This window comes from Diceros bicornis, chromosome 23 (genome assembly GCF_020826845.1).
Source record: "Diceros bicornis minor isolate mBicDic1 chromosome 23, mDicBic1.mat.cur, whole genome shotgun sequence".
NCBI classification, from domain to species: domain Eukaryota; kingdom Metazoa; phylum Chordata; class Mammalia; order Perissodactyla; family Rhinocerotidae; genus Diceros; species Diceros bicornis.
Window position 1 is genome coordinate 51781084 of NC_080762.1, and position 14134 is coordinate 51795217.

At 34.9% G+C, this 14134-nt stretch overlaps 1 protein-coding gene across 2 annotated transcripts in view; it reads left to right on the top strand.

Annotated features, from left to right (window-relative positions):
* Positions 1-14134, top strand: part of LCA5 (lebercilin LCA5) — a 62818-nt gene that overhangs the window by 10275 nt on the left and 38409 nt on the right. For both annotated transcript variants that reach the window (XM_058566733.1, XM_058566734.1), the window contains exons 2-3: positions 3995-4383; positions 9326-9855. In XM_058566733.1, the coding sequence (XP_058422716.1) occupies positions 4185-4383; positions 9326-9855 (729 nt within the window). In that variant the 5' untranslated portion in view covers positions 3995-4184. The remainder of the gene's footprint in view (positions 1-3994; positions 4384-9325; positions 9856-14134) is intronic.

Consider the following 14134-nt stretch of genomic DNA (forward strand, 5'->3'; position numbering starts at 1 on the left):
CAATTTATATGTTTTTTGATATTAGTGTTTGTTGGAATCGCTGATTTCAGATCCAATAGCTAATTGTAACAGACTGAGATTGCCAGGCACTAATACACCAGGAGGTAAAATCCGAGTTCCAAGTTTGCTTATCTGTTTGCTTGCTTTTTAAAAAAATCTTTTTTACTAAGGAAAATTTCAAACAAATACAGAAGTAGAGATACTAGAATAATGAAACTTCAATCTCCATCATCCAGTTTACATAATTATTAACTCATGGCCAATCTTTCTTTGTCTCTACCTTTACCTACTTCCCTTTGGGTTATTTTGAAGCAAACTCCAGACATTACTTAATTTTATCTATAAATATCTCAACATATATCTCTAAAAGATAAGGATTCTTTTTAAAAAATAACCACAATATCATTATCTCACCTAAAACAATAGTAATTCCTTAATATCATGAAATATCTAGTCAGTGTTTAAATTTTCTCACTTTTGTTTAAAAGTAATTTGTTTGAATCAGGATTGAAATAAGGTTCACAGATTGCAGTTGTTTGTTTTCCTTAAGATTTTCTTAACATATAGTTATCTCCCTATCTCTTCTTTTTCTGCTTGCAGTTTATGTGTTAAAGAAACCAGTTTGTCCTATAGAATTTGCCTCAGTCTGGATTTTGCTAGTTGCTTCCTTGTACATCTGTCCCTTGTATTTTCTGTAAATTGTCATTTACATTTAGAGGTTAGATTAGAATCAGACTTAATTTTCTTGTAGGGGGAGCAGATTACGTCAGAGGTATCGTTGTGTCCTATCTGGAGGTACAGTGTCTGGTTGTTTCTTTTCTGTGGTGTCAGCAGCCATTAGCGATCATTGTCTAGCTTTGTTATTTCATTAGTGGCTGCAAAATGGCAATATTCTAATTCTGTCTTTCTAATATTTCCCCTTTCATTTAGTAGCTAGAATAATTCTGTAAAGAAATAATACCCCTTATCTACTATTTTGTTGTTTTGAGATACAGCTTGTAACAGTGTATAGGCAAGATACATGTTTGATTTTTTTTGTCTTTATATATCGATTTTCAGATGAATGAGTTGGTTCCCTAGCATCTTCCAAAGGGGACTGGTTTCTTAAAATATCATATGACCTCATGGATTTAAACATACTTAAAGTGTTTTAATCTTTTGCTGATATATTCTTCTTGATTATGAAATTGTCGCATGTCTGGCTTACAGTAGGAGCTTCTTCAAGTTGGCTCCTGAGCCCTATTGACACTGCATCAGGAGTGTCTGATAGCTTCCTTGCTTTCTAGTATGACCAAATTTCTGGATTCTTAGATTCATCTTGTATGTTTCCTCCCTCAGGTATGGAATTAGACATTTTACAGGGCGCTCTAGTTTCTTTTAAAGGGAAATAGTATTTAGACACTATATCTGGGTGCTAGGAATGTTTGTTGCTACTAGTTTGTTGTTTCTAGGATTTTTCAATGGACAGAGCTAGGAAATAGATTTTATATTTCTTTAAAAAAGCTATCATAAATTCATACTGATACTCCTAATTCAAATTTTGGACTACAGAGTTTTAATACTTATATTAGCTTATGTTTGTTTCGTCACATGTTGAAAATGCTAATGTCTAACCGCACCAACAGAATTACTCATTTGCTTTACAGTGCTTATGTGCTAGTCTGAGAATAACAATACCAGCAATATGATTTTTGAAAATAGTTTTGTGTGTGTGTGTGAAGAAGATCAGCCCTGAGCTAACATCCGATGCCAATCCTCCTCTTTTTTACTGAGGAAGATTGGCTGTAGGCTAACATTCATGCCCTTCTTCCTCTACTTTATATGGGATGCTGCCACAGCACGGCTTGACAAGCAGTGCATTGGTGTGTGCCCAGGATCCGAACCTGCGAATACTGGGCCGAGAAGTGGAGCGAGTGCACTTAACTGCTGTGCCACCAGGCCGGCCCCTGAAAATAGTTTTTGGAAAGATTTTTTGCACTTTTTTTGGTCAGTAGGATATTTCTCACTAGGGATATAAGTCAAATTATTGTGTTTTAAAGTCGTTTGAACTGGTTAATCTGTGTGGTTTAACCACCAACTGTATATGTAGTTAGACTCATTTGTTTGATTTTCTTTTGATTTATAGGAATTGCTTTTTAAAGATGTAATTTCTAGGGGCCAGCCCGGAGGCATAGTGGTTAAGTTTGCGTGTTCTGCTTTGGCGGCCCAGGATTTGCAGTTTCGGATCCCAGGCGCAGACCTATGCACCACTCATCGGGCTGTGCTTCCCACAAGGCAGGCGCCCCACAAATAAAGTAGAGGAAGATGGGCTCGCATGTTAGCCCAGGGCCAGTCTGCCTCAGCAAAAAGAGGCGAATTGGCAGTAGATGTTAACTCAGGGCTAATCTCCCCCCCCAAAAAAAAGTCTAATTTCTAAAAATTGTAATTTCCAAAGTCAAGTCTACAAAAGTTATAAGAAGTTATAACTTTTAAAAGTTAAAGAAGTCTGGCCCTTGTCCCTGTCCCTAAACTCTGCTTCCTCATTGCTTTAATAGCTTCATATTTCTGTTCTTCATGGTGTGGGTGTTTATAGTGTATGTAGCCAGTTCCTTATTGATGGTCATTTTGACTGTTTTAGTCCTTTACCACTCCAGTAGTGCTGCAGTGAACAATAGTAGTGCTGCCTTGTGCATATATCTTTTTTCATATATTACTAGAACTACTATACTTTTAACACTGATTTCATCAATGGGATTTCTGTTTCTTCTAAATATTAAAAACAATTATTCTAATTATAAAAGTAATCCAATTTCATTTTATTAGAAAATAAAAACATATTAAGAGAGAGATAAAATCATCTAAAATTCATGTTGCCCAGACAGATAACTATTTTGGTGTATATGTATCCCTTGCTTTGTAATTTTTTTTCAGTTCCTTAATTCAGATAGGAAGATATTCATTATTTTCAATGAATATGTGTAGTTGAAATCATATTATATACACTGGTTTGAATTTATTTTTCCTCATAATAGTATAAGCATTTTCCTTGTTAAACTTTTTGTAAACATTTCTTACAGCTGCATGATATTATGCTGTATTGATTTTTACAGTACTTTTCTTAATTATTCTGCAACGGTTAGACATTAGGTTGCTTCTTTTTTATAAAAAATAACTTACACTGCATTAAACATTTATGCATAAAGTTTCCCCTATTTTTAGGGTTATTTTCTTGGTATCCAGGAATGGAATTATTGGATCAAAGGTTAAAAGCACAATTAAAGTTTCAATACATCTTGCCAACTTTTTTCCCAAAAATTCTGTGGATCTTTTCTTGATAGCCATTCTGGCAGCATTGAGTGCTGTTTTGAAAAATCTTTGATAATTTGATAGTTTTAAAAATGGTGTCTGAGATTGAGTATTTTTATGTGTGTATCATGGGTCTTAACATGTATTTGCTCCTTTAACTTTTGACCTCGTATTTTTCTTATGGAGTGATATAAGGTGTTTATTTATGTGTTAAGGATGGTAACCATTTTTCTGTCATGTTGCAGATGTTTTTCATCAGGTGTTTTAATTTGATTAATATTTTATGTACTTTAGTTTTACATTTTTATGTAGTTAATCTTAGATATTTTTCTTTGTTATTAGCAGTCTTGTTCTTTACCACCACCACCACTATCCATCCAAGAAAGAAAAAACTGGTGATTTGATCATTATTCACCTGTTAAAAATCTAGCATTTGTGCTGATATAAATCTTAAGGTTCAAGAGAATCAAATTCAGTTAACATTTATTCAGAAGCAGTTATATGTCGGGTACTTGACTTGTTCTCTGTCTAGGCTACGACCATCTGTCTTTTCCCTAAATACTGTAAATAACTACATGAAAATATAAATGAGTTGTAGAAAAATTGTAAGCAGTATATTATTTTGCTTTTAGTATCTTTTGTTGTAATTAACTGTAGAAATCTGTTTCATGAAATATGATGTGTTTCACTCCCCCTTCCTTAATTGTAGAGGCAGAAAGTGTGTCTTCTGGTTATTAATGTGAATTGTGAACTACGGATCCGTAGAGAAAACAAACTGCACAGACAGGAATATTATCAACAAAATCTGAAGACTGAAAAATGCTCTTCACGCTTGTCATGGATTTTTCAGGAGAAAAAAATCTGTGAAATTATGTAAATAGAGACCATATTTCAAAACCATGGGGGAAAGAGGAAGAAGTCCAGATACTGATCAAGAAAGTAAGGCAGGCCAACACCGTTACTCTTACTGTTCATCTGATTTTGGAACTACACCTCAGTCTTCTGGCCGGTCATCGCTGGTCAATTCCTCTTCACCCACGAGTATTAAGGGAAAAAATCCTAAAAGACAAATTTCAGATAGCCAAGTGCGTCACCTAGGTAAGTGTTAGAGTCCGGTAGACTAGAAGACTCATTTTGAGTGTTTATAGAAAGCTTGATGAATGAAACTCTTCTGTTAGTATGTATATTGACATATGCATGGAAATTGGCTGATTTACATTTTGAATAGGATATATTTTTATGAATTTATATCAATGTTCTTTATGGTACTGTGTATTATCCTTTGTTATATTCAAAGTCATACTATATACAGAAGGAAGAACCATAACTAAGTCTTCTCATTTTGTTTTCTACCTAAATAAATGCTTGTCTTGGGGTTTCTGAGGTATTATAAAGGCATTTTTAAAAAGTAGTGAAAGGCACTGATATAAAGTGGTAAGGGGCATTTTTGTTCAAATTAAAACCTAGAAATGGAATTTGGGACTCAGGACCACCAGTCTGTTTTCTGTTAAACTGTGCTATAATGGAAACGAGATTAATCATTACAAATAATTTTTCTTTTTAAAATGTTATTAGTCTGGAACTAGGTATTAATACATATTTGATTAGGTGATGTTCTAGAAATCTCTTCTTAATCTAATAAATCCCTGGTCAAGAAAACCTCAATGTACTAAGTAACAAAATGTGTAAGGACTATAAGTACACCATAGAAAAATAAGCTAAGGTAAATAAGGTAATTATAGTATGCATTAGTAAATGCAGCACAGTTATAACAGCAGTAGCTGAGAATGGTGAGCCTTTACATTGCACGGCAGGGAGTGGTAACCTTGGGAGCTGAAAAGGAAAATGGCCAGGTCATGTAACACCTTGAGTCCTGTGCTAATATATTGACTGTTTCTGTGGGGGAATAGTTAGCCATTGAAAAGATTTAAGCAGGGGTATAATTAAATTTGCCTTTATAAATTTTTACTTTGAAAAGTAATATTTGCTCTTTAAAAATCTACAAAGAATATATGTTCCTTTTGAAAGCTACCTTTTTATGGACCCCTTATCTAGCTTCCTAGGGATGTCCATACTTTTAACAGTGGGGTGCTTTTTCTTTTTCTTTCTTTCTTACAATGCTGCAAGTTTTTTGGTCTCTTCCTCCAGATCTGTGTCAGTGCAGGCCTCTTGTTTTGATTTTGTGGTTGAGAGCATGATCTGATATTAAACTTTTGCTATATAATTAAGAACAAACAGACATTATGGTTGAACCTTAGAAGATCCTATTTATTCCCAAGAAATAATTTATATATCTAGGGAATGATTGGTAGGAATACTTTAATTTTTTACTTTTTCTCCAGAAACAGTTTAGGACACCACCCAAATAAGGAGTCAGAACTTCTTAAGCCTTATCTTATTTGAGAAGATAATTGAGAAAAAGCTATGAAACAGTTCCGGCATCACCCATAAAAATTTTAATTATTGTCTTCAATCTGACTTGTACTGTTTTCTGCTTTGCATTGTCTTCTGAATTAAATCTGTGGTAATTTGTCTACCTCAGATCAAACAACAGAATCAAACTGATACCTTTCCTTAAACCCTAAGTTAATTTCTCTTGGTTTAAGTTGCAATCACCAGTGTAGACCAAACTAAGGAAAGAACAAATGTGATTGAAATAGCATCTTGAACACTTGAACTTGAGGATTTGCTTTTTTTTTTTTTTTTTGATGGGGAAGATTGGCCCTGAGCTAACATCTGTTGCCAATCCTCCTCTTTTTGCTTGGGGAAGATTGTCCCTGAGCTAACATCTGTGCCAATCCTCCTCTATTTTTTTGTACGTGGGATGCCGCCACAGCGTGGCTTGATGAGCGGTGTGTAGGTCTGTGCCGGGATCCAAACCTGCGAACCCCAGGCTGCTGAAGTAGGGCATGCCAACTTAACCACTATGCCACGGGGCTGGCCCCGCAGATTTGCATGTTTTTGATAGCATATTCTTCCTCCTTTTTAATTTTCAGCATATTTTATTATTTTTAAAAATGAAATTGGTGCTCTATCAGAAGTTATATGTATAATGATAAAGTTTAATAACAGTTTAGGTTACACATGTTTGTGTATTTATTATATTTCTTGTTTTATCAGTAATATAAACATCTTGAGTTTTTGGTAGATGCATAGTTTATCTTTACTACATGTTTTTTAAATGAGTCATATTTTATTTTTAACCCGTGAAGGAAGAAAAAAGCAATATTTTACCACCCACTTTTTGGTGGTGACTTTTACAAGGGGGAGATGAAGAATGATATACACGACAGTCAATTATCTTTCTTCTTCTCACTCCTATTAGCAGTATATTTCATCTTGATAGTTTTAAAAATGAAAATAAAAAGGTAGATGAAAGATGGGAGATAATTTTTGAGTTCAGATTAAGTGTACTTTTTTGTGTGTCTGTGAGGGAGATTAGCTGTGACCTAACATCCATGGCCAATCCTCCTCTTTTGCTGAAGAAGGTCGGCCCTGGGCTAACATCCTTGCCCATCTTCCTCTGCTTTATATGGGACATGGGAGGCTGCCACAGCATGGCTTGACAAGCCATGTGTTGGTCCACACCCAGGATCCGAACCTGCAAACTCTGGGCCGCTGAAGTGGAGTGCGTGAACTTAACCACTATGCCACCGGGCCGGCCTCACGTTTAGGTGTACTTTTAATGATCAGTTTGTAGTCATACTAATAGAATATGCTAAAAATAAATGTTCAGATTTTAGGATGTCAAAAAGTTGGTTGTAGAAGCCCTTTCTGTCTGACTAAATAATTGAAGTAAAATATTAGTGGAAAATTTTTATCCTGATTCTTATATAGGCTTTAACTTTTCATATGTTTCAAACATGATTGTTTGTATGAAATCTTGTTTGCTGAACAATGTAATTTTATACATAAAAATCAGAGATTTGGAACGATTAACATTCATCTTTATGGATAATCATTTTAATATGTAAAGTTTCTGTCATTCTAAGAGCTGAGTACATATTCCATAATAGCATATAGGTACCAAAACTGTTAACTCAGTATGTTCGGAAAGAAATAAAATTGAAATGATGAATGCTTCATTTTAAAATTGAAGCAGTGCTGTTCAGTGGAAGTATAATGCAAGTCACAAAGGCAAGCCACATGTGTAATTTTATATTGTCTAGTAACCACATTAAAAAGAAAAACAGGTGAAATTAATTTGAATAATTTATTTTACCCAACATAGCCAAAATATTATCATTTCTAAATATAGTTAATATAAAACATTTTGTATGGGACATTCTGCATTCTTTATTTGAATTAAGTGTTTGAAATCCAGTGTGTATTTCAGAGTTATGGCATACCTTAGTTTGGACTACCCGCATTTCAAGTTTCTCAGTAGCCACGTGTGGCTTGTGACTACTATATTGGATAGCATAGTTTCAAAGTTGCAAGTAGGTTTTCCCTCATTTCTTTTTATTACAACTTCCCTTCCCGTATTCAAGCATTTATGGAGTTGGAATCCCAAATCAGTACACATTCAAAACACCTTCTTTAAAATCGTCCATCTTTTTTTTTGTGTGTGGAAGATCAGCCCTGAGCTAACATCTGCCAATCCTCCTCTTTTTGCTGAGGAAGACTGGCTCTGGGCTAACATCCATCCCCATCTTCCTGCACTTTATATGGGACACCACCACAGCATGGCCTGACAAGCGGTGCGTCGGTGTGTGCCCGGGATCTGAACTGGCGAACCCCGGGCGGCTGCAGCGGAGCGTGCACACTTAACCGCTTGCGCCACTTGGCCGGCCCCAAAATCTTCCATCTTTTTAGTGAAACTTTGTAATGTTAAGTAGTAAATGTTACTTGTTATTCTTTACTTGTTTACATAATGGAATCAGGATATCCCTGGCTGGGAGATCAGTAGGGAAAGGTTGGATGTTCTAGTTTTGCTTCTTTTTTTTTTAACTCTGGAATGTATTTCCTTCTTGAAAAAATGTAGTCACCTTGGAGATTAATGTTCATTATTCTTAACTGTGGCAGACTTCCAGATGTCTTTTAAAGGGCAGGTGCTCTGTATATTGAGGCCTAAGTTTAATGAACTTTTAGTAAAAATAGTAACATTCCAAATTTTTGTGAAATGTGATTTAATATGTATACTTGAAAGATTTCATATACCTATACTTTTTAGGATGTAGTTTTTTGTTTTTATTTTGTTCTCAGATTATGTCAGATGTTTTTATTTGAACATCACACAAAAGAAAGCCCCTGAGAAAGCATTTAGAATCACATCTGTACTGCTAAACTGGTTTCTATCTTTAATCACTGATAAATGGGATTAAGTTCTTACTACTGACAGAGAATATTTGTGGAGAAGTTTCTGTCTTAAATGCATACTTCATTTAATCCTCACAACAACCTAGTTGTGTAGGTGGTGTTATCTTCATTCTATGGGTGGGGAAAATAGACCTGGAAAAGTATAGTTGAATTCCCCAAGGAGTTATTAAGTGGTAAATCTGAGTCCCAAACCCAAATCTTCTCACTGTACAACATGTTGTCATCCTGTTTGCTCAAATAAAGAAAAAGAGTTCTAATTAATTTAGAGAAAACATTCATTTCCACATTTCCAATAATGATCCTAAATATCTTGGCACAAATGACTTGAATATCACAATGTTTTGTCCAGTGTTTATTAGGCCTCATGCTAGTGCTGATGATGGCCATGTTTGAATTCTGGCTTGCCATCTTATAATAAAGTTAAAAAATGGTAAAACCTGATACTGCCATCTTTTAAAGCAATGTAAAATAATTCCCTGTAAACTATTGGCATGTCATTTTGATGGATCAGAATATTCTTGACCTTTCTTAAAAGATTCCAAGTCTTTCTTAATAAAAACATTATGTTAAGAGCTCTAAATAAAACCTGGTATTTAAATATAGTAAAAGCATTTTTTAAGGAACGTAATAACTAAAGAATCCACTTGTGTTAGGATGAATATATAATACTACATTAGTTAGGTACAGTTTTCACTTTACATTATTACTGTTTCTCTTTTAGTCCCTAGGAAACCAAGCCCTAAGGGTCCACCAAACAGAAAGGGAGTCCGAGTGGGATTTCGCTCCCAGAGCCTCAATAGGGAGCCACTTCGGAAAGATACTGATCTTGTTACAAAACGGGTTCTTTCTGCAAGGCTGCTAAAAATCAATGAATTGCAGAATGAAGTAACTGAACTCCAGGTCAAGTTAGCTGAGCTGCTAAAAGAAAATAAGGCTTTGAAAAGGCTACAATACAGACAGGAGAAAGCCCTGAATAAGTTTGAAGATACAGAAAATGAAATCTCACAACTTATTGCTCGTCATAACAATGAGATTACGGCACTGAAAGAGCGCTTAAGAAAATCTCAAGAGAAAGAACGGGCAACTGAGAAAAGGGTGAAAGATGCAGAAGGTGAACTATTTAGGACAAAATTTTCCTTACAGAAACTGAAAAAGATCTCTGAAGCTAGACACCTACCTGAACGAGATGACTTGGCAAAGAAATTAGTTTCAGCAGAGTTAAAATTAGATGACACCGAGAGAAGAATTAAGGTAAAACTTCTACAGCTTCTGGTTGTGCTGTTTCATGGTGTTTTTCATTGGGCATTTAATGTGCTCTGTTAAGACTGCTTATTGCAGTTCTGCATTTGCTTGGAAATTAAAACTATTTTTTTTTAGTAGTATCTTTCTGAATAAGAGATTAGGAAAAATTTAAGATTGTATATTTAAGAGGAAGATGCAAAAGACTATGCGTTAATAGGCTACATGTTAATGGATGAATGTTTAATTTGTGGAGCTTAGTCATTTTGGGGAAATACACTATTTGATTTTCTGATTGTTTCTCTAAAATTGAAAATGATACTATAATAGCTGTATAAAACTGACATTTTGGGACCATTGTGTAAGAAATGCCATGTAAACAATGCTTTCTGTTTTTATGTCTTTGAACATTTGTGAAAGGCATCTTTTGGGGCAGGGTGTGTCCCTAATTCCCTGAAATAAAAACTGATATGAGAGGTGGGTGGAAGAAAATTGAGTTACTAATCTGAGAATACAGCAGGTCTTTTAAAAATATATTTTGCTTGAAACGAGAGAAGGAAAGAGTACCACCGCATGACTGTTACACAGAGAACTTACATTAGATGCTACCTGGTGAATATATATGCATCAAACAGAAGCCCCGAGTCAGGGCTTGGAATTGCTTAAAATTGACAAGTAGTTTGGAAAGCAAAGGTAGGGAAAAAGTATGGGAATAATGCCTCTCTGTGAAAGCTCTCTGAGCAAGGGCAAGTCAGAACTATAAATTAATTAGCTTTCTGCAATGTATTAATTAGGTGTTTTTAATATATGGTTTGCTATAGTACTTCTTCGTCTGTATAATATACCATGCTCAATATAACAATGCCATACCCAGGGGCAGTGGCTTATTAAATACAGTGTACATCAGTAGCCAAAAAGTGCCTAGCTTATTCTCCAAAATTAGCAATCGTCTTCTGTTTCAGTACATGGAAGATATCCTGTTGTATAGCCTCCACCAGTGATCAACTCAAACTGCAGAGCAAACATATGGAAACTTTTTTTTAAGGGCCACTTATGTATAAGGTGGGATGGAGGTAGGGGCTGGAAGCAGTTATTGTCATAAATGACAAATAGCTGACATTTAAATTATTTTTAAAGGAAAGTATTAAAATGTGCTACATAATGGATTTGAAATTAAGAACCAAGGGCACGGAATGCTAATAAGTGTGATAATAAAAGCCCTCTGTGTCTTTGCATAAAAATAGAACATGGAATTACGGTGCATACACACACACGCACACACACATATACAGTGTGATTCTCTCTTATAGCCAGTTATGAAGAGGATTGATGTAGTGATGGAAGAGGGAGGAGAAAGAAGGAAGATGGAAAAACAGAATAAGTCTGGATTCTAAGTTGTAGATTGAGTGGCTGCCCGCTTGGGAGCATGAAAATCAGTAATCTGTAATCATAAGTCTTCGAAATACTTGTTCACTGTTTAGTGTCCTCAATTCTTACTTTTTTTTCTTTTAAAAAAGTTTTTTTCACTTTTTATTTTGAGTTAATTGTAGATTGATAGGCATTTGTAAGAAAATTATATAGAGAGATCCCGTACACCCTTCATTGAGTTTCCCCAGTGGTAACATACTGCATAACTAGGATATAATATTACAACCAGGAAATTGGTTGTGATACATTGATGCCATCCGTTAACCTTATTAAGATTTCACCAGTTGTACATGCACTCACTTGTGTTTGTGTGTGTGTGTATTTAGTTCTGTGCAATTTTATCTCATGTGTAGATTCATGTGACCCCCACCATAGTCAAGATGCAGAACAGTTCCATCACAAGGATCCCTTGTGTTACCAACTTGTATAGGCACAGCTACCTTCCTGCCTTCCCCACTCTGTAACCTGTGGCATCCACTAATCTGGTCACCATTTCTATAATTTTGTTATTTTAAGAATTTATATAAATGGAATGGTATAAATGATATAAATTCAATCTTTTGAGATTAGCAGATTTCATTTTTTTTGTGAGCTCCATCCAAGTTGTTGCATATATCAATAGTTTGTTCCCTTTTTATTCCTGGGTAGCATTCCATGGTATGGATATACCACAGAGTGTTATGCTACGTCCTGTTGAAGGATGTTTGGGTTGTTTTCAGTTTTTAGCCATTAACTAATAAAGCTGCTGTGATCATTTATGTACAGGTTTTTGTGTGAACATAAATTTTCATTTCTCTGGAATATATGCCTGAAAGTGCACTTGATGGGTTGTAGGATAAGCGCATGTTTGGTGTTATAAGAAACTGCCCTTCTCTTTTCCAGAGTAGCAGTACCATTTTACATTTCTATCGGCAATGCATAAGTGATCCAGTTTCTTGCACATCCTTGACAGCATTTGGTGTTATCACTCTTTCTTATTGTAGCCATTCTGATAGGTGTGCAGCAGTATCTTGTGGTTTTAACTTGCATTATTCCTAATGGCTAATGATGTTGAACATCTTTTCATGTGCTTATTTGCCATCTGTATATTCTATTCATTTTGTTCATATTTTTTACCTATTTTCTAATTGGATTGTTTGTGCTTTTACTGTTGATTTTTGAGAGTTCTTTATATTTTCTAGATACAAGTCCTTTGTCAGATATGTGGTTTACAAATATGTTCGTTCAGTCTGTAGTTTGTCTTTTCATCCTCTTCACAGGTTCTATCAGAGGGAAAGTTTTAAATTTTGATATGGTCCAGTTTATCAGATTTTTCTTTATGGATTGGGCTTTGGTGTCAAGTCTAAGAATTCTTCGCCTATCCCTATCACCCTTTGCCTGTAGCCCCAAAGATTTTCTACTGTTTTTATCCAAAAGTTTTATGGTTTTATTTTACGTTTTTTTTTTTTGGTGAGGAAGGTTAGCCCTGAGCTAATATCCACTGCCAGTCCTCGTCTTTTTGCTGAGGAACATCGGCCCTGGGCTAACATCTGTGCCCATCTTCCTCTTTTATTTTTCTTTTAAGTCCATAATTCATTTTGAGTTAATTTTTTTTATAAGGTGTGAGGTGTAGGTCGAGGTTCATTTTGTTTTTTTTTTTGCCTGTGGTGCCAGGTTGCTCCAGTACCATTTGTGGAAAACGCTATCCTTCCTCCATTGAATTTGTCACATTTGTCAAAAATCAGTTGGGCATATTTTTGTGGGTCTATTTTTGGATTCTCTAGTCTGTTCTGTTGATCTATGTGTCTGTCCCTCTGCCAATCCACACTCTCTCCGTTAGGCTACACAGTAAGCCTTAACATCAGAGTGATTCCTCTCATGTTATGCTTTGTTTTTAAAATTTTAGCTATTTTAGCTACTCGAGGTCCTCTGCCTTTCCATATAAACTTTAGAATAAGCTTGTCTATGTTTATAAACACCTTCCTGGGATTTTGATAGGAAGTGCATTAAACATGGATCAATTTGTGGAGAATTGACATCTTTACTATGTTGAACTTTCCTATTCTTGAACACAGTATATTTCTCCATTTATTGAGGTCATCTTTGATTTCTTTCATCATCATTTTGTAGTTTTCAGAATATAAATCCTTAAAATTTTGTTAGACTTATTCCTTAATATTTCATTTTCTTTGGAGCAATTGTAGTCTCAATTCTTTCTAGATGAGAAAATTACTTTTGAACTTTTATTTTCAAATTTCAAAGCTTATTTTTGTTGTAATAATTATTTTCACAGGGTGTTATGAATGTTTTAGGCAAATGAGAGAATGGCTTGGTTTTATAAATTTCCTCTCAAGTTTTAAGAGTGTTGAGTTTATTAGCTCTAAGCCTCAAAGTTTGGTTGGGAGCTCTAAACTGCTTCATTTCTGTTGTGATTGAAATTGTCTTGGAAACAACATGTAATATGTTGTTATGAACCTGCTTCTCTCAAATCAGTCTCACTTCATCTGTTACACCATACTCACTCTCTCTGAATGGAGGAGCCTCTGCAACCACCTGAGGGTAATTTTTCTCACTTTTTAGCTTATCTTTTTATACTTCCTAAAGCCTTGGCCCATTATGTATAATTGTATCTTTCTTAATCTCAGTAATCAGTCCAGAATTTGAAATATTTACTATTGAGTTTCTTAGTATGTAATTTAGCTTTTGTTTTTGTACCTCAGTTTTTCAGATTTTACTCCATCCAACACTGAGTTAATCTTTTTTCTTCAAACTCAGTAGACTATAGTCAGTACCACTAATGGGGTAAGGGGGAAATCTAGGAGCTCGATTGTTGTTTTATTTTGCAAATTAACTAAAACCCAAGAATGTCCTGAGTATTCCTTGA